General features: G+C 48.9%; 1 protein-coding gene across 4 annotated transcripts in view; it reads left to right on the forward strand.

Moving 5' to 3' along the window:
- Positions 1-18,471, forward strand: part of MYH14 (myosin heavy chain 14) — a gene marked incomplete at its 5' end in the record, with an annotated part of 84,949 nt that overhangs the window by 54,631 nt on the left and 11,847 nt on the right. For all 4 annotated transcript variants that reach the window (XM_079723039.1, XM_079723041.1, XM_079723040.1 and 1 more), the window contains 11 exons: positions 310-454; positions 1,107-1,313; positions 5,863-5,967; positions 6,059-6,211; positions 7,441-7,689; positions 12,345-12,557; positions 13,450-13,662; positions 14,825-14,986; positions 17,428-17,556; positions 18,118-18,206; positions 18,291-18,414. In XM_079723039.1, the coding sequence (XP_079579165.1) occupies positions 310-454; positions 1,107-1,313; positions 5,863-5,967; positions 6,059-6,211; positions 7,441-7,689; positions 12,345-12,557; positions 13,450-13,662; positions 14,825-14,986; positions 17,428-17,556; positions 18,118-18,206; positions 18,291-18,414 (1,789 nt within the window). The remainder of the gene's footprint in view (positions 1-309; positions 455-1,106; positions 1,314-5,862; positions 5,968-6,058; positions 6,212-7,440; positions 7,690-12,344; positions 12,558-13,449; positions 13,663-14,824; positions 14,987-17,427; positions 17,557-18,117; positions 18,207-18,290; positions 18,415-18,471) is intronic.

Below are 18,471 nucleotides of genomic sequence, written 5' to 3' on the forward strand. Positions count from 1 at the left end.
ATGGAGTACGACAGGGCATCGTGGATGATCAGAGAAGGCCCTTGTATCACTCTATGGGAGGGAGTCCAAAAAGACTTCTTTGAGAAGGGGACTTTTGAATAGGGTTTCGAAAGATGCATAGGAGCTCACCCTTAAAGCCACCCTTCTTCTACAGCATCACTGCCCAGATCCCTTGGGGAATGTAGAGTGAGGTCCCCGTCCTTGGAGGGAAAGAATAAAAGGAGGCACAACCAGCAGTCAGGGGCTCCCTCAAAGTTCCAGCCTTCCTCTATTCTGAAATTCTGTTCCCTTCCCCTTCCCCAATAAAAGGTCCAAGAGAGAACAGGAGGTGACAGAGTTGAAGAAGGCTCTGGAGGAAGAGACGCGCGTTCATGAGGTGGCGGTGCAGGAGCTGCGGCAGCGCCATGGCCAGGCACTGGGAGAGCTGGCAGAGCAGCTGGAGCAGGCCCGGAGGGTGGGTTGAGATGGGGGAGGGGTGTCTGGGGAGCCATGGGGAGGGGAAACAGGATGCTGGGTTGGAGGAGGTACCTCTGGCTGGTTCTAGGCCAGCCCATTTTTCTCCTCACATATTCATGTCCCTGATCCATCTTGCATTCAGCAGGTGTTAATTAATATGTAGTATATTCCCGGGTTGGTACGGGGGGCCCCAGCTGTGAGCCAAGCAACCAACACCCACTTCCGTCATGGAGCTCACGTTTTAGCAGGCAAGGCAGAGAGTAAACAATCTAAACACTTTCATAATACATAGCGGGGTCATAAGTGCTATGGGAAGATGATGAACAGGAAAGGGGTTTCACAGTGCTAATGGCCAGGTGGGGACGTGTTGTGAGTTGAAATAGGCCTTGGAGAGATTCAGTGAAAAGATGACATCTGAGTAAAAAACTGAGGGAGGTGATGGGTGAGCCATCCTGGCATCACAGGGAAACATGTTCCAGGCAGAGGGAATAGCCAGTGCAAAGGCCCTGAGGCAGGAATGTGCCTGGGTCTTTAAGGAACAGTGAGGAGTTCCAGAGGGAATAGACAGTACAAAGGACTTGGGGCATTCATGTGCCTGGTCTGGTAGAGAAAGGGAATCATAAATCATTGCTGTCTCTGTCCCCCACCAGAGCAAAGGTACATGGGAGAAGACCCGGTTGACTCTGGAGGCCGAAGTGTCTGAGCTACGGACGGAGCTAAGCAACCTGCAGACCACGCGTCAGGAGGGTGAGCAACGGAGGCGTCGCCTGGAGTCACAGTTGCAGGAGGTGCAGGGCCGGGCTGGCGATGGGGAGCGGGCACGAGCAGAGGCTACTGAGAAGCTGCAGCGAGCCCAGGTGAGTGGGGCGGCTAGTTCAGGGGTGGTCTCTGCTGTGTGACTTTGGGTGAGATGCCTGCCCTCTCTGGACTTCAGTTTGGTCCACATCAACCCTACTGTCCTTTCCAACTTTTCCAATATAATCACACATTAATAGCTAGTATTTGGTGAGTGATTACTATGCAGCAAACATCCTGTGTATTTTGCCAAAGGCTCCTCCTAATGCTACTTTGAGGGAAGTGCTAATATTGTTCCCATTTTACACACAAGGAAACTAAGGCCCAGGGAGGTGAAGTGATTGTCTTAGGTCCCTCAGAGCCAAAGCGTGAACCCAGGCATGACTGATCCTGTAGCTCTTAACCCTGCCACAGCGCCCACCCTCCACCCTCTTATCTTCTGGTCTTAAATAATCCATGGTCTGATTAGAAAAACCCAGCGTGAATACTTGGACCTGTGTGAGGACAATATCATACTATGACTGTTAGAAGAAATGTAGGTTTTTTTAATTTTAATTTTATTATGTTTTTTAACTAAACGACCAATACCTGTTTATTACTGAGAATACAAACAAGCAGAAAGAGGGTAAGAATGACTTTTAATTCCCCAACCCCAAGGGGGGGAAAACACTGTTACCGTTTTTAATTTCAAGATTAAAAGAGTGTATAGTTAAGGTGAAAGTTAAGTCGATATAACCAAGAGACTCCAGAATTCATCAGCTTGAATAAAAGACATGTGTCTTCTGTCTCAGGAAATAGGCTCAGAGTAAACAGTGGAGGCTGGCAGGACACTTATGCTCCATGAGGTCACTCCATTATCCCTGAGGGCATTGACCTCATCTTCAGAGTGAAATCTGGATTGTGGGCACCTGTGTGCTCCAGCTTAGGAAGGGGAAAAGAGGATGGGATGGAATTTGCATATATCACTTTGCTTGCATTCCATTGGCCATAACATAATCACACGACCACAGCTAGCTGCAAAGGAGACTGGGAAATATAGTTTCTGGCTGGAAGCCATGGGCCTACCTAACAGCCTGTCACAGTGGGACCGGGGAAGAAGGGATCTGGGGGGACAGCTAGGGTCTGCCCCCATGGGATTATGCTATGTAGTGCTCATTGTCCTAAGCACTTTACATACTACAGAAATAAAAGTGACACCAAGAGTAGAGTCTGGTGGCCGATAGCAGGAGTTCTAGGTTGCACTGGTCAGTAGAACTTTCTTCAGTGATGGAAATGTTCTGTAATTGCTCTATCCACCTGGCATGTGAGGAGTACAACTGAGGAGCTGGATTTTCATTTTATTTAATTTTAATGACTTTAAAGTTAAATAGCCACCTAAGGCTAGTGGCTACCATATTGGACAGGGTGGCTCTAGAGCCATTCTGCCTGGACTAAAGTCTCAGTTCCACCACTTGTAGCTGTGGGATCTTAGGCAAATTGCCTAACCTCTCTGTGCCTCGGCTTCCCTTTATGTAAACTTGGACTAATAATAGTACCTACCTCATAGGGTCAGTGTGTGAACCAAGCGAGCCTAAACTTGGAAAGCTTTTAGACTAGTTCCTGACCTCTCAGTAGGCTCTCAAAAATTGTCAGATGTACCTATATATTGAGCACAGGTATATGCCAGGCACTGAGCTAGTCACTTTACGTTCATTATTTCATTGACTCTTCAAAGCAGCCCTGGGAGGTAGGTCCTGCTACATCCCCATTTCACAGATGAGAAAAACTGAGGACCGAAAAGATAGGAATCAGGCACTTCCCTGGTGGTCCAGTGGTTAAGACTCGGCGCTCCCAATGCAGGGGGCCCGGGTTCCATCCCTGGTCAGGGAACTAGATCCCGCATGCATTCCTCAACTAAAAGATCCCTCATGCCACAACGAAGATCCTGCGTGCCACAACTAAGACCTGGCGCAGCCAAAAAAAAAAAAAAAGATAGGAATCACTTGCCCAGGTCACACAGCCAGGAGCTACCAAGGTCAGCTCAAAATATCACTTTCACAAGTTCAAAGCATGACTGTCATACAAAGACATAGTAAGCCCATGTCAAAGATTTATTTAAAGCATTAATGAACCATAAAAAAGAATGAAATAATGCCATTTCCAGCAACATGGATGGACCTAGAGATGATCATACTAAGTGAAGTAAGTCAGACAAAGACAAATATCATATGATATCGTTTATATATGGAATCTAAAAAAATGATACAAGTGAACTTATTTACAAAACAGAAACAGACTCACAGGCATAGAAAACAAACTTATGGTTACCAAAGGGGAAAGTTGCAGGGGAGGGGTGAATTAGGAGTTTGGGGGTAACATATACACACTAATATATATAAAATAGATGAACTCCAAGGACCTACTGTATAATACAGGGAACTGTACTCAATATTTTGTAATAACCTATATGGGAAAAGAATCTGAAAAAGAATATGTGTATAATGTATGTATAACTGAATCACTTAGCTGTACACCTGAAACTAACACAACATTGTAAATCAATTATACTTCAATAAAAACATAAGTATTAAAAAAATGCATTAATGAGGGATCCAGCAGAATGTCCAAGATGTTCAAGGAGAGAAACAACAACAAATTGGTGTGTGTGTAGTCAGCAAAAGAGAGAATGCCAGAACGAAATAGCGCAGAGACAAAACCGGTTAATGTCCCAAAAGGCAATCAAATGTAAGCTTTATAGAAGTGTAGTTGATTTACAATGTGTTAGTTTCAAGTGTACAACAAAGTGATTTATTTATTTATTTTTGGCTGTGTTGGGTCTTCGTTGCTGCACACAGGCTTTCTCTAGTTGCGGCGAGCGGGGGCTACTCTTCGTTGTGGTGCGTGGGCTTCTCACTGCGGTGGCTTCTCTTGTTGCGGAGCACGGGCTCTGGGCACACAGGCTTCAGTAGTTGTGGCGTACGGGCAGTAGTTGTGGCTCGCGGGCTCTAGAGCACAGGCTCAGTAGTTGTAGTGCACGGGCTTAGTTGCACTGCGGCATGTGGGATCTTCCCGGACCAGGGCTCGAACCCGTGTCCCCTGCATTGGCAGGTGGATTCTTAACCACTGCGCCACCAGGGAAGTTCCAGTCCTGTCTTTTCTAAAGGATGCCTGACCACTGCCTTTTCTTATTTCCAAGTTTTCAGATAAATTTTCTTAGCAGCCAGAATTTGAACCCAACCTTGTTGGTTAAGTGAACCTCAAGAAGGGAGAGAAGAAAGTTCAGGGTAATAACACACATGTGCTGGAGGCACTCACCCAACAAACATTTCCTGAGCACCTACTGTGTGCCAGGCCCTGTTTTGAGCCCTGAGGACACAGCAGGGAACAAAGCAGATGAGGTCCTACCCTATGGAGGCAACAGTCCAGGGGGGAGAAAGTGGTAAACTGCTGCCCGATTCCTACAGTGAAGGAACGTGAGACCAGGAGCTGCACCCAGGATCATTGTGGTGGTGATTTGCATGCCGGGGGAACAGCTTTATTGTAATATAACTCACATACCATATAATTTACCCATTTAAAATGTACAATTCGAGATTTCCCTGGTGGTCCAGTGGGTAAGACTCCGTGCTCCCAATGCAGGGGGCCTGGGTTTGATCCCTGGTCAGGGAACTAGATCCCACATGCCACAAGTAAGAGCCCACATGCCACAACTAAGACCCAGCACAGCCAAAATAAATAAATGAATATTTTAAAAAATAATAAAATAAAATGTACAATTCAGTGGTTTTTAGTATATTCATAGAGTTGTACAGTCATCACCGTAACCTAATGTTAGGACATTTTCTTCAGCCCAGAAAGAAATCCTGTACTGTCCAGCCATCATCCCCCAGTCCCATCCCATGCCCCGGCAACCACTAATCCTCTTTTGTCTCTCTAGACTTCCTATTCTGGACATTTCATAGAAATGGAATCATACAATATCTGTCCTTTTGTGTCTGGCATAATGTTTTCAAGGTTCATCCATGTTGTAGCAGGTGTCAGTACTTCATTCCTTTTTATGGCCAAATAATATTCCATTGTCTGGATAGACCACATTTTGTTTATCCAGTCATCCGTGGATGGACATTTGGGTTGTTTCTGCCTTTCAGCAATTGTGAATAATGCTGTCGTGAACACCCCTGTACAAGTTTTTGCCTAGACTTCTTTTCATTTCTCCTGGGTACACACCTAGGAGTGGAATTGCTGGGCTGTATGGAAACTCTGCATTGAACCATTTTAAGGAGCTGCTAGACTGGTTTCCATGGCAGCTGCACTTTTTTTTTTTTTTTTTTTTGCGGTACGCGGGCCTCTCACTCTTGTGGCCTCTCCCGTTGTGGAGCACAGGCTCCGGAGGCACAGGCTCAGCGGCCATGGCTCACGGGCCCAGCCGCTCCGCGGCACGTGGGATCCTCCCGGACCAGGGCACGAACCCATGTCCCCTGCATCGGCAGGCGGACTCTCAACCACTGCGCCACCAGGGAAGCCCAGCTGCACCTTTTTACATCCTCACCAGCAATGGTGGGGATTGGAGGCCGAGGAGCAGAGGGGTTGGCTGGTTGGAAGCCGCCATTAGAAGGTGTCCCTTCCCTGCAGGCTGAACTCGAGATTGTGTCTGGGTCACTGAGCGAGGCCGAGTCCAGAGCCATCAGGCTGAGCAAGGAGCTGACCAGCATGGAGGCCCAGCTCCACGATGCCCAGGTGACCCCAGCCCACCCCTCACCACCGGGCCCCCCCAGGCCTCCCCACGCTCCCGCCCACATGTAACATCCATTCTCCCATCCATCTTCAGGAGCTGCTGCAGGAGGAGACCAGAGCGAAGCTGACCCTGGGGTCCCGGGCACGAGCCCTGGAGGCGGAGGCGGCAGGGCTGCGGGAGCAGCTGGATGAGGAGGCAGCCGCCAGGGAGCGGGCGGGCCGCGAGCTGCAGGCTGCGCAGACCCAGGTGAACAGCCCCACAGGGAGATCTCAAAGGGATGCCCAGTCTCCCAACCTGTTCCTCCTGGGTTCCCCCGCTCCGGGGTGGCCCCATTGTCCAGCATGTCATAGGCCAGACCCCTGCAAGCCATACTTGCCTCTGTCTCTCCCTCAGCCCCAGAGCCTGTAGGTGCAGACCCCCATCCCTCCTGTCCCCAGCTCTCTGTTTCATTCCCGACTCTCTGTCCCACAGCCCCAGCCACCCGGATCCTCAGCTCAGCCTCCCTTCAAACCTCCCTGCCCCTAGTCTCTCCCCTTCCAGCTCATACTTCACATGGTCTTTCTACACCCTGAGTTGACCCTGCCCTTCCCTAGCTCACAGACCTCCCATGGCTCCCCAGCTCCCCCCGGACAAAACCCATGCCTCTCAGCTGGGTGTCAGAGGCCCTGCACTCTCTGGTCCTTCCTTCATGTTTAGCTGTATTCATCTCTCATCTCTTTTTTCACTTCTCTTGGGAACACCCTTTTCATTTTTCAGGACTTAGCATCAGCCTCTCCTGTTCTGGGAAAACCCTGACCATTTGGCTCTGGGCTCCCACAACCCTTCTTTCTCCTTTGTCCCCACTCCAATCACCCTGGCTGGAACTGTCTTTGCCCATGGGTCCCCCCATCAGACTGGGAGCACCTTGAAAGTGGGACCCCATCAGAGTTAGATCTGGATCCCCAGCATAGGCCCACATAGAGCCTGACATATAGGAGACCTTGAGAAATGCCTGTTGAATGAATGAGTGATGAATGTATGCTTGCAAATATCCTCTTTAACTGGAAAACTCCTATGCATACTTCAGGATCCATCACAAATGCCCCCTCCTCCAGGAATTCTCTCTTGAATGTTCTAAAATAGATTTTTGAACCCCTCCTGTGGACTCCCATGGGTCTCATACTTCTTTTACCTTAGCCTCCATCACCATGGCTGTGATGTTCAGTCTCCCCCACCAGACTGGGGGTTCCCCAGGACAGAGCCCAGGTCTGATCCATCTTCTGGGCCCTGGTGGGAACCATTTTAATCTCCTGGAGGAGCTGGGGCTCATAGAACTCACAACCTCATCCCTACTCATGAGGCAGAAGTGCCCAATGGAGTGAATTATTTCCCCCTTCAGGCCTCAGTCTCCTCATCTGGGAAATGGGGCCCCACCAACTCACACCTGGATCGCAGTCATGAGTGACACCCTCCCTCTCTCTCCTCCCCCACCCCAGCTCTCAGAGTGGCGGCGGCGCCAGGAAGAGGAGGCAGGGGCACTGGAGGCAGGGGAGGAGGCACGGCGCCGGGCCACCCGAGAGGTTGAGGCCCTGACCCAGCGCCTGGCAGAAAAGACGGAAGTGGTGGAGAGGCTGGAGCGGGGCCGCCGGCGGCTGCAGCAAGAGCTGGACGATGCCACGGTGGACCTGGAGCAGCAGCGGCAGCTCGTGAGCACGCTGGAGAAGAAGCAGCGCAAGTTCGACCAGGTGAGGCACCTCGGGTTACCCACCTGGGAAATCGGGATGCTGATCCATGCTGCCCATGGTCATTGTGAGCAATCAGTAACATGTGATGTCACAGCTCAGCTATGAACTTGGGAGGACCTTAGGGCCAGATGCCTCTTCCCTCTGAGCCTCTGTAAAATAGGACAACCATCCATCCTGGCTTATGTCTCTTGCCCCAAAATAATTATTGGTGGTACCCACTTTTACTCCCAAAAGAGTCCTGAAGGTACACCAGAAGGTACTAAGAAGATGAAGTGAAATAACACATCTTGCTTCTGCTGACTCCCTGTGGACCTCAGGCAAACTGCTTGTCCCATTTCAGCCTCAGTTTGCCCATCTAGGAGATGGGGATAATATTAAGCAGCTGGCAATCTGAGGATGGAATAAAATTCTCAAAACCCCAGAGCATTAAGATCAGGCAACCCTGAGGTTCAAATCTCAGCTGAGGCCCTTTCTGGCTGTGTGGCTTGGGCAAATTGCCCGACCTCTCTGTGCCTCAATTTCTTCATCTGCAAAATGTGAGAGTCCTTATTTTGCCTTCATTTTTGAAAGGTATTTTCACTGACTGTTGAATTCCAGGTAAACAGTTTTATTCTTTCCACACTTCAAAGAGATCATTCCATGATCTGTGGCCTCCATTGTTTCAGATGAAAAGTTAGTGGTCATTCAAAGCATTGTTTCCCTGCAGGTAGTGTGATGTGGTTTTCTAGCTGGTTTAAATTTTTTCTCTTTCTCTTTGGTTTTTAGCAGTTTGACTATGATATCCAGCTGTGGGTTTTTGTATTTATCCTTGCCAAGCTTCCTACAGCTTTGGGGTGGTGTTTTTGATCAGATGTGGAAATCTTCAGCCATTATTTCTTCAAATATTTTTCTGCCCCATTCTCTCTGTTTCCTCTTCTTCTCAGACTCCAAATACATGTGTGTTTGACTGCTTAATACCATTCCATAGGTCATGAAAAATTTTTTAAAGAATTAATTTTTGTGTATCTCCTAGAGTTCTATATAAATTATTTTTATATAAATCTCATTTTTGACTGGCTTCTTTCACTTGGAAAAATTACTTTGAGATTCATCCATTTTTTAAATAAATTTATTTATTTTATTTATTTATTATTTTTGGCTGTGTTTGTTCATTGCTGCGCGTTGGGCTTTCTCTAGTGCGGCGAGCGGGGGCTACTCTTTGTTGCGGTGCAGTGGCTTTTCTTGTTGCAGAGCACGGGCTCTAGGCGCATGGGCTTCAGTAGTTGTGGCACGTGGGCTCAGTAGCTGTGGCTCGCAGGCTCTAGAGCGCAGGCTCAGTAGTTGTGGCACACGGGCTTAATTGCTCCACGTCATGTGGGATCTTCCTGGACCAGGGCTCGAATCCATGTCCCCTGCATTGGCAGGCGGGTTCTTAACCACTGTGCCACCAGGGAAGTCCCTCATCCATGTTTTTGCATGCATCAATAATTCATTCCTTTTTTTTTGAACTGCTGATTATTATTCCTTTATAGACCACATTTTGAAAAGTACTATACTGTTGATGAAATTTGAGTTGCTGTTTCTAGTTTTTGACTGTCATGAATAAAACTTTAACCTTTCCAATAGATGTAGTGGTTTTAATTCACATTTCCCTAATAAACAATGATGTTGAGCATCTTTTTATGTGCTTATTTACCATCCATACATCTTCTTTGGTGAAGTCCCTGTTCAAATCTTTTGCCTTTTAAAAAAAAAAAAAAAGGATTGTTTCTTTTCTTATCATTGAATTTCAAAAGTTCTTTATATATTCTGAATATGAGTTCTTTATCAGATATAATGCTTGGCAAATATTTTCATCCAGTCTGTGGCTTGTCTTTTCATTCTCTTAGTAGAGACTTTCAAAGAGCAGAAGTTTTTGTTTTGATGAAGTCCAATGTTTTAATTTTTTATTCTGTGGATTGTGCTTTTGGTGTTGTGTCTGAGAAATCTTTGTCTAACTTAGGTTCACAATGGTTTCCTTCTATGAGTTTTTTTCTAAAAGTTGTCTAGTTATAGGTTTTACCTTTAGGTCTATGATCCATTTTTCTTTTAATTTTCTATGATCCATTTTGAGTTTTTTGTTTGTTTGTTTTTGTTTTTGCGGTACGCGGGCCTCTCACTGTTGTGGCCTGTCCCGTTGCGGAGCACAGGCTCCGGACGCGCAGGCTCAGCAGCCATGGCTCACGGGCCCAGCCGCTGCATGGCATGTGGGATCTTCCCGGACCGGGGCACGAACCCGCGTCCCCTGCATCGGCAGGCGGACTCAACCACTGTGCCACCAGGGAAGCCCTTGAGCTAATTTTTATATATGGTGCTATCATAGCTCCAAGTTAATTTTATATGTATCTGGATATCCAGTTGTTCAAACACTATTTGTTGAAAAGACTCTCTCCACTGACTTGCTTTGCATAGATATTGAAAATCAGATAGCATTAGTTCTCCAATTTTTTCTTCTTTTTCGAAGTTATTTTACCTCTTCTTGGTCCTTTGCATTCCCATGTGTATTCAATATTTTACAATCAATTTGTCAATTTCTATAGCAAAAAAAATCTCCTTGGTTTGAGATTGTTTTGAATCTATAGATCAGTTTGGGAAAAATTGACATCTTCATGATGTTGAGTTTTCTGGCCCAGGAACATGATATGTATATCCATTTATTTAGATCTTCTTTAATTTAATCTCAGAAATGTTTTATACTTTTCAGTGCCCATCTTTCACATCTTTGTCAGATTTATTTCCACGTATTTCATTTTTGATGCTATTTTAAATATTATTTTTATTTAATTTCTGATTGCTAGAATATGGAAGTGTAATCAATTTTGTATATTGATCTTGTATCCTACGATCTAGCTAAACTCACATTTTGGTGCTAGTAGGTGTTTTATAGATTCCATTGGATTTTCTACGATTATGTTTTCTGTGATTAAAGACAATTTTACTTCTTCCTCTCCTTTTTTTTTTTAACCTTTCCTCTGGGACTCCAAATACATGTATGTTTGATTGCTTGATACTGTCTCACAGGTTGTAATACAATATTTTTTCTTTGTTTAGATCATCTCTATTGACCTGTTTTCAAGTTTACTGATTCTTCTGATATGTGTCCATTCTGCTCTCAGTTTCATCCAGTGACTTTTTTATTTCAGATATTGTATTTTGAAGTTCTGGCATTTTTCTTTGGTTCTGTTTTACAGTTTCAAATCCCTCCTGCAATAACCCTGCCTCTTCACCCATCGTATCCATCTTGTCCTGAAACTTACTTAACACAGTCAAAGTGCTTGTGTGACAATCCCAGTATCTAGGTCATCTGTGGGTCTGTTTCCATGGACTGATTTTTCTCTTGACTGAGAGTCCCATTCTCTTCCTTTTTTGCATGTCTTGTAAGTTTCATTGTTTGTCAATTGCTGTGTCTTAAAAAACAGTGAAGGTTGAAGTACATTTTAAAAATTTATGTATTGTTTTCCTGTCATTACCCCAAGAGGAAGAAAGGGACATCATTTCCTCAGTCGTTTATCTAGAATGAGGGGCTGATCAGTTGATCCATTTAAGAGATTTTTTTTTTCAACTCAAAATTTCCTTTCATTTAATTTTTAAAAATTGAGGTATAGCTGACTTACAATGTTGTGTTAGTTTCAGGTGTACAGCAAAGTGATTTAGATATATGTGTGTATATATATATGTATGTGTGTGTGTATATGTGTGTGTGTGTATATATATATGTATGTGTGTGTGTATATGTGTGTGTGTGTATATATATATGTATGTGTGTGTGTATATGTGTGTGTGTGTGTATATATATATATATATATATACGCACATATACACATTCTTTTTCAGATAATTTTCCATTTAGGTTATCACAAGGTATTGAGTATAGTTCCCTGTGCTGTACAGTAGGTCCTTGTTGGTTACCTATCTTATACATAACAGCATATGTATCTGTTAATCCCAAATTCCAAATTTATCCCTCCCCCCTTTTCACCTTTAGTAACTGTAAGTTTGTTTTCTGTGTCTGTGGACCTGTTTCTGTTTTGTAAATAAGTTCATTTGTATCATTTTTTTAGATTCCGCATATAAACAATATCATATGATATTTGTCGTTGTCTGACTTGTTTCACTTAGTGCGATCATCTCTAGGTCCATCCGTGTTGCTGCCGATGGCATTATTTCATTCTTTTTTATGGCTGAGTAATATTCCATTGTATCTATGTACCACCTCTTCTTTATCCTTTCATCTGTCGATGGACATTTAGGTTGCTTCCATGTCTTGGCTGTGGTGAACAGTGCTGCTATGAACATAGGGGTGCATGTATCTTTTCATATAGTAGTTTTCTCTGGATACGTGCCCAGGAGTGGGATTGCAGGATCATATGGTGACTCTGTAGTTTTTTAAGGACCCTCCATACTGTTCTCCATAGTGGCCGCACCAGTTTACATTCCCTCCAACAGTGTGATCCATTGAAGAGTTGGGCTGCTTTGGGACATGGTTGCGACTTTAATCCCTCTACCTCCCTCTTGTGTCTCTGCCTCTGTCTGTCTGTCTGTCTGTCTCTGCCCTTGGCTGCTCTGTCTTCCCCATCCCCCTGTACATTCCTTTCAGCTAACCTGTCTCCCCCACCCCATCTCCCTCACCCCGGAAGCTCCTGGCGGAGGAGAAGGCAGCCGTCCTTCGGGCGGTGGAGGAGCGCGAGCGGGTCGAGGCGGAGGGCCGGGAGCGCGAGGCCCGGGCGCTGTCCCTGACGCGGGCGCTGGAGGAGGAGCAGGAGGCGCGGGAGGAGCTGGAGCGGCAGAACCGGGCGCTGCGGGCCGAGCTGGAGGCGCTGCTCAGCAGCAAGGATGACGTCGGCAAGAGCGTGAGCAACCCGTCTGGGGACACGCAGGTGGCAACAGCACGCACCCGTGACGCTGGGGCGCACGTACACACGTGTGTGCTCTCCCACACGGGGGGTGAAGGGAGCCAGCGTCAAAGCCCCACATTCACGTACCAGATGTACGTGTTCATGCACACACGCAGAACGTGTCTTTGAGAATTCATAAGCCCAGGTCTGCTTTCACAGGATATTTGGGGTTTTCATTTACACCTCCCTGAAAGGTCTGGAAAGCCCCACGCTGAGAAAAAAAATAGTAGTCGCTAGTGGGTTCGTAATATCCTGGGGAGTCTGGCAGAAACCAACACTGCTAACTCTGGAGCTACGTGCCTTCAACCCATTTCCCCACGGGATTCCTGAAGATGAAACCACAACGAAGTGAGCTCACAAACCAATCACAAGACCAGGAATTCCCTGGGGGTCCAGTGGTTAGGACTCTGAGCTTTCACTGTCAGGGCCCCGGTTCAATACCCGGTCGGGGAACTAAGATCATGTAAGCTGCGCAGGTCCCGGCCCAGAAAAAAAAAAAAAAGATCACAAAACCTATGAGGAAATAATCCACCATGAGTGAGAGTCAGCCGACCTAACAAACCCTGGAATTGGATTATCAGGAGCTTCAGATAATAAAATTACGGTGCATAGGTTATTAATAAAATATGTTCTAGGATGATCCAGAATGAGACACATAGTAAGTAGGTGCTCAGGAAATGTTGAACGTGTGAATGAATGAATGAACTAGGATGGGCACGTCAGCTTGCTGCCTCCCTCTCGTCTGTCAAAGCTTCCCTCCCCTCTAGCCTAGGATAGATCTCGGGTCCTGGCCTCCCCACTCCTCGGTGCCCCAGGTGCCCCAGTGCTCACTCTCCCTCCCCTACAGGTGCACGAGCTGGAGCGAGCCCGCCGGGTGGCCGAACAGGCAGCCAATGACCTGCGAACACAAGTGACGGAGCTGGAGGATGAGCTGACCGCGGCTGAGGATGCCAAGCTGCGCCTGGAAGTGACCGTGCAGGCCCTCAAGGCGCAGCACGAGCGGGACCTACAGGGCCGAGACGAGGCTGGTGAGGAGAGGCGGCGGCAGCTGGCCAAGCAGGTACAAGCAGGGTGCCCGTCCAGCGGGGGATGCCCTGGTGCTTGCAGGCAGCAAGAGAGGCCGGAAGTCTCACCCACCCACCCACCTGCTACTCGGTGTTTCTACCCAAGTCCCTCCTGCTAGCCAGCCAGCCTCCTGTTCCCCAACCCACTCACCTATCATGACCCACGAACCCACACGCACATCCTGTTGACCCATTCAGACACCCTCTATCCGCCAAAACCCTCCACCCAGCTACCACCCCATCTACTGAGCCACCCAGCCACCCATACACAGCCTCCCCAGCAACCAGCACTTCTGCATCTGACTTCCCCTCCATGCACCCAATACCCACTTCCAGTCAACCTCCTGTCCCCAGCGCAGTCACCCCACTCTCGAGCCCTCCACACCCACAGCCTACCCAGGCACTCATCTGCTCATTCACTGACCAGCTAGTCTGCACCCCGCTTCATCCACGACCTTCCTCCCTATTCATTTACTCCTTCACCTGCTTCCTCATTCATTCCAGCTCTCTCTCTCTCCCTCTCTGCACCATTCATTCAGTATTCATTCAGTGGAGGAATTTCCTATGGTCTGCAGTGGGCAAGGCTCTCCACTAGGTGATGTGTCCTGAGCCTGGGAGGGGCGGGTCAGCTCTGAGTGTCAGAAAGACCCCTCTGGGGCCATGTGGGCAGCAGACTGAAGCGGGGGAGACTGGAGCTGGGAGGCCCCGAGAGAGAGATGAAGACGTGATCCAAGGCTGGGAGGCGGGGGCGTCTCTGGGTGTTTTTGTGATCTTGCCTGGCTCCACTGATCCAGCCATGGGCTCATCCAAAACTTTGTCCTGGGGGCACTGGGGAGCCGCAGGAAGGCCATGAGCAGGGGAGGGGCAGCGTCAGCTCTGATTGTAGAAGGACCCTTCTGGAGCCATCGGGAATGGGCTGGCGAGGAAAGATGGGAGCAGAGAGGAAGCTGGGTCAAGGCGGGAGGATGAGGCCTGAGCTGGGGCTCTGGGGTTGGAGAGGATGTTGGGGTTCGGTGGTGGAGAGAGGCAAGGGGCAGGAGGAGCGGAGCTGGAGGCCTGGGCCAGGGCTGGAAGGTAGACATCTACGTCACTAGCATGTAGAGGGAGCCTGGGCCTCCCGTCCCCTGAGCCCGCCCCTCCCGGCCTCCCCCGTCCCAGCTGAGGGATGCAGAGGTGGAACGCGATGAGGAACGCAAGCAGCGTGCTCTGGCCATGGCCGCCCGCAAGAAGCTGGAGGCCGAGCTGGAGGAGCTGAAGGCCCAGACCGTGGCCAGCGGACAGGGCAAGGAGGAGGCGGTGAAGCAGCTTCGCAAGATGCAGGTAAGGGGTGGAGCTTAAGCTTCGGACCAGGGAGGGCCCCACCTCCCTCCGGCTCCAAAACCAGCTGGGGCCCCGCCCTCTCGATCCCAGGAGCTGCACCCAGTGTAGGCAACAGCTTTATAAACATCCATGCCCCAAAGGCTCATTGGGTTCTTTTTCTGTTTTTTACTTCCTTTATTTAAAATGCATAATGTTTAAGTGCAATTTCCTCATTGTATTTCATTTTTGAAGTGGAAATACCTTAGGGTTCCCCCCCAACCCCATTATGAAACTTATACATGGTTGTTTAAAAAGAATTTTTTTTGGATGATGATGTGTCAAGGTAGGTTCATCATTGATACCTACCATCAAGGTAGGTCCCACTCTGGTGGGGAATGTTAATGGGGAGACTGTGCATGTGTGAGGGTAGGGGCTGTGTGGGAAATCTCTGTACCTTCTGCCCAAAACTGCTAGGAACCTAAAACTGCTCTAAAAAGTAAAGTCTATTTTTTAAATACAAATTTATTTATTTATTTGGCTGCATTGGGTCTTAGTTGCTGCGCCCGGGCTTTCTCTAGTTGCCGCAAGTGGGGGCTGCTCTTCATTGTGGTACGTGGGCTTCTTATTGCGGTGGCTTCTCTCGTTGGGGAGCACGGGCTCTAGAGCACAGGCTCAGTAGCTGTGGCTCATGGGCTTAGTTGCTCCTCAGCGTGTGGGATCTTCCCGGACCAGGGCTCGAACCCGTGTCCCCTGCATTGGCAGGCAGATTCTTATCACTGCACCACCAGGGAAGTCTCTATTTTTGTTTTTTTTAAGTATAGACCTGGCCTGTCCAATACAGAGGGTACCAGCCCCATGTGGCTACTGGGCATCTAAAATGTGGCAGGGGGAAAAAGAAAAGGGAATTCCCTGGCAGTCCAGCAGTTAGGACTCTGCTCTCACTGCTGCGGGCCCAGGTTCCATCTCTGGTTGGAGAACTAAGATCCCACAAGCTACCTGGTGAGGCCAAAAAAAAAGGTGGGTGGGTCCAAAATCCAAGTTACATGCTACATGCAGAAGACTTCATAAAGTAAAATATCTCAATAATTTTTACATTGATTATAAATGAAAATAATAATATTTTGGATATATTAGGCTACATAAAATATAGTATTCAAACTAGTTTTACCTATTTCCTTTTACCTTTTTAATGTAGTTACTAGAAAATATTAAAGAACATATGCCCTTGCCATGTATTTCTGTTGGGCAGCACTGGTATATGAAGATTCCTCCCCAAAAGTAAAAATTATAAACCATGTCATCACTGAGCAAAACCCCCTACACTGAAAACCTATTATTATCAAGCAGATAATAATAATATTAGTAACAGTGATGGTAGTTGTCCTTCTACTACCAAGCCTGCCCGCTGTCCTCACTATATCCGCAGTCACTCGCTACACCATTGTAAAGATACAGAGTGGGGATTTTTTTTTAACGGCGATGGACATTTCGTTTGTGTTTTATTTTTCTTTATTTACTTTTTAACTTTTTTTTTTTTTTTTTTTTTTTTTGCGGTATGCGGGCCTCTCACTGTTGTGGCCTCTCCCGTTGCGGAGCACAGGCTCCGGACGCGCAGCCTCAGCGGCCATGGCTCACGGGCCCAGCCGCTCTGCGGCATGTGGGATCCTCCCAGACCGGGGCACGAACCTGTGTCCCCTGCATCGGCAGGCGGACTCCCAACCACTGCGCCACCAGGGAAGCCCTATTTTTCTTTACTTTAAGCACCGTTGAGGAGAAAAACCCTTTTACCGGCATCCCTACACACTCTTAATAATGTGACCAGGTAGCTTGGGACTTTCCTAGCTGTCCAGTGGTTTCGACTCTGCGCTTCCACGTCAGGGGGCGCGGGTTCGATCCCTTGTCTTCGAACTAAGATTCCGCATGCCACCTGGAGCGGCCAATCAATCATCAATAACGTGGCCAGGTATCAAAGTGGCTAAAAGGGTGAACTCCAGGGCCAGACAGCCTGGGTTCAGGTCCTGGCTCTGCCACTTACCACCCTGAGCACGTTGCTGATCTCGCTGTGCTTCAGTTTCTCCATCTGTAAAACTGGGGAGGAAAATAGTCCCCACCAGCTGGAGTTGTGAGGATTAAAGGAGTCAGTGTGTCTGTAGAATAGAGCCTGGCCCAAGGTAAGTGATCGGTGTTCCCCATCCCTGTTATTACTGCAGAGCCCAAATATTATCCCCATTTTAGGCTTACTTTAATTTTGATGTGCTTCTTTTTTAAAGAGGTGAGGCCCCGATATGGGAAGGGGCTGGCCCAAGGTCACACAGCCAGCGGCTGGGGGCGGGGTGCAGAAGCCCGGGTCCGCAGGGCTCCGCTTGCTCACGGGGAGTCCCCACAGGGCTGATGCGAGGGTAGGGGGCGTCCCCGTGAGTCACGATCAGGCTGGGTCCGCTCACTCACTCAGTTCCTCCCAGGCCCAGATGAAGGAGCTGTGGCGGGAGGTGGAGGAGTCGCGCAGCTCCCGGGAGGAGATCTTTGCCCAGAACCGGGAGAGTGAGAAGCGCCTCAAGGGGCTGGAGGCGGAAGTGCTGCGGCTGCAGGAGGTGATGCCAGGATGAGCGGGGCGGTGGGGGAAGGGAGGGTGGGCGGGGCCTGGGGGAAGCTTGGGAGCCCAGAGAGGGTCCTGAGGCGCAGCCGCAAGGTCCTCTCTGGGGCGGTGTGGGGCATGGACTAGGGGGAGAAAGGAGGCAGGGAGGCTGGGGAGGGAGGATGAAGCCTGAGCCAGGGCTGTGGGACGCAGAGGAGGGACCAGGGCAGAGTAAAAGGGCAGGACAGACAGGGCTACGGGTGGTCAGGGGGCCCGATGACAGGGGTAAACTGGAGGAGGAACTGGCTTGAAAGGAGATAGTGTGCTCAGTGAGGAGGCCACGAGGGTGAGGGGCCTTGAGGGGCAGCAAGAGGTGGACACGGACCAGGGGCTCCGGAGACGGATTTAGGAGACACCTGCCTGTGGACTGAAGTTCATTCCAAGGTTATCCAGGGGCAGCATGTTCAAGTGCAGTGAAAAAAAGGCCAAGAGACTTGAGGTGTGAGGGGCAGGGAGACCAGTGCCCAGACAGCCTCCCCTCACCACAGCGGACCACCCCCTCTCTCGCCCATCACAGGAACTGGCCGCCTCAGACCGTGCCCGGCGGCAGGCCCAGCAGGAGCGGGACGAAATGGCAGACGAGGTGGCCAACGGCAGCCTTAGCAAGTGAGTGGTCCCTGGTAATGTGGGGCAGGGCGCCCGCCTCTGGCCATCCTGCCCTCTCACCGCCCCCGTGCCCGTTCTCCCTAGGGCTGCCATTCTGGATGAGAAGCGTCAGCTGGAGGGGCGCCTGGGGCAAATGGAAGAGGAGCTGGAGGAGGAGCTGAGCAATGCAGAGCTGCTCAATGACCGCTACCGCAAGCTGCTTCTGCAGGTGAGCACAGCTGGGCCACCCACTGCCAGCCTGAGTCCCTGCTGACCTGGGACCAGA

This window comes from Hyperoodon ampullatus (genome assembly GCF_949752795.1).
Source record: "Hyperoodon ampullatus genome assembly, chromosome: 18".
NCBI lineage: Eukaryota > Metazoa > Chordata > Mammalia > Artiodactyla > Ziphiidae > Hyperoodon > Hyperoodon ampullatus.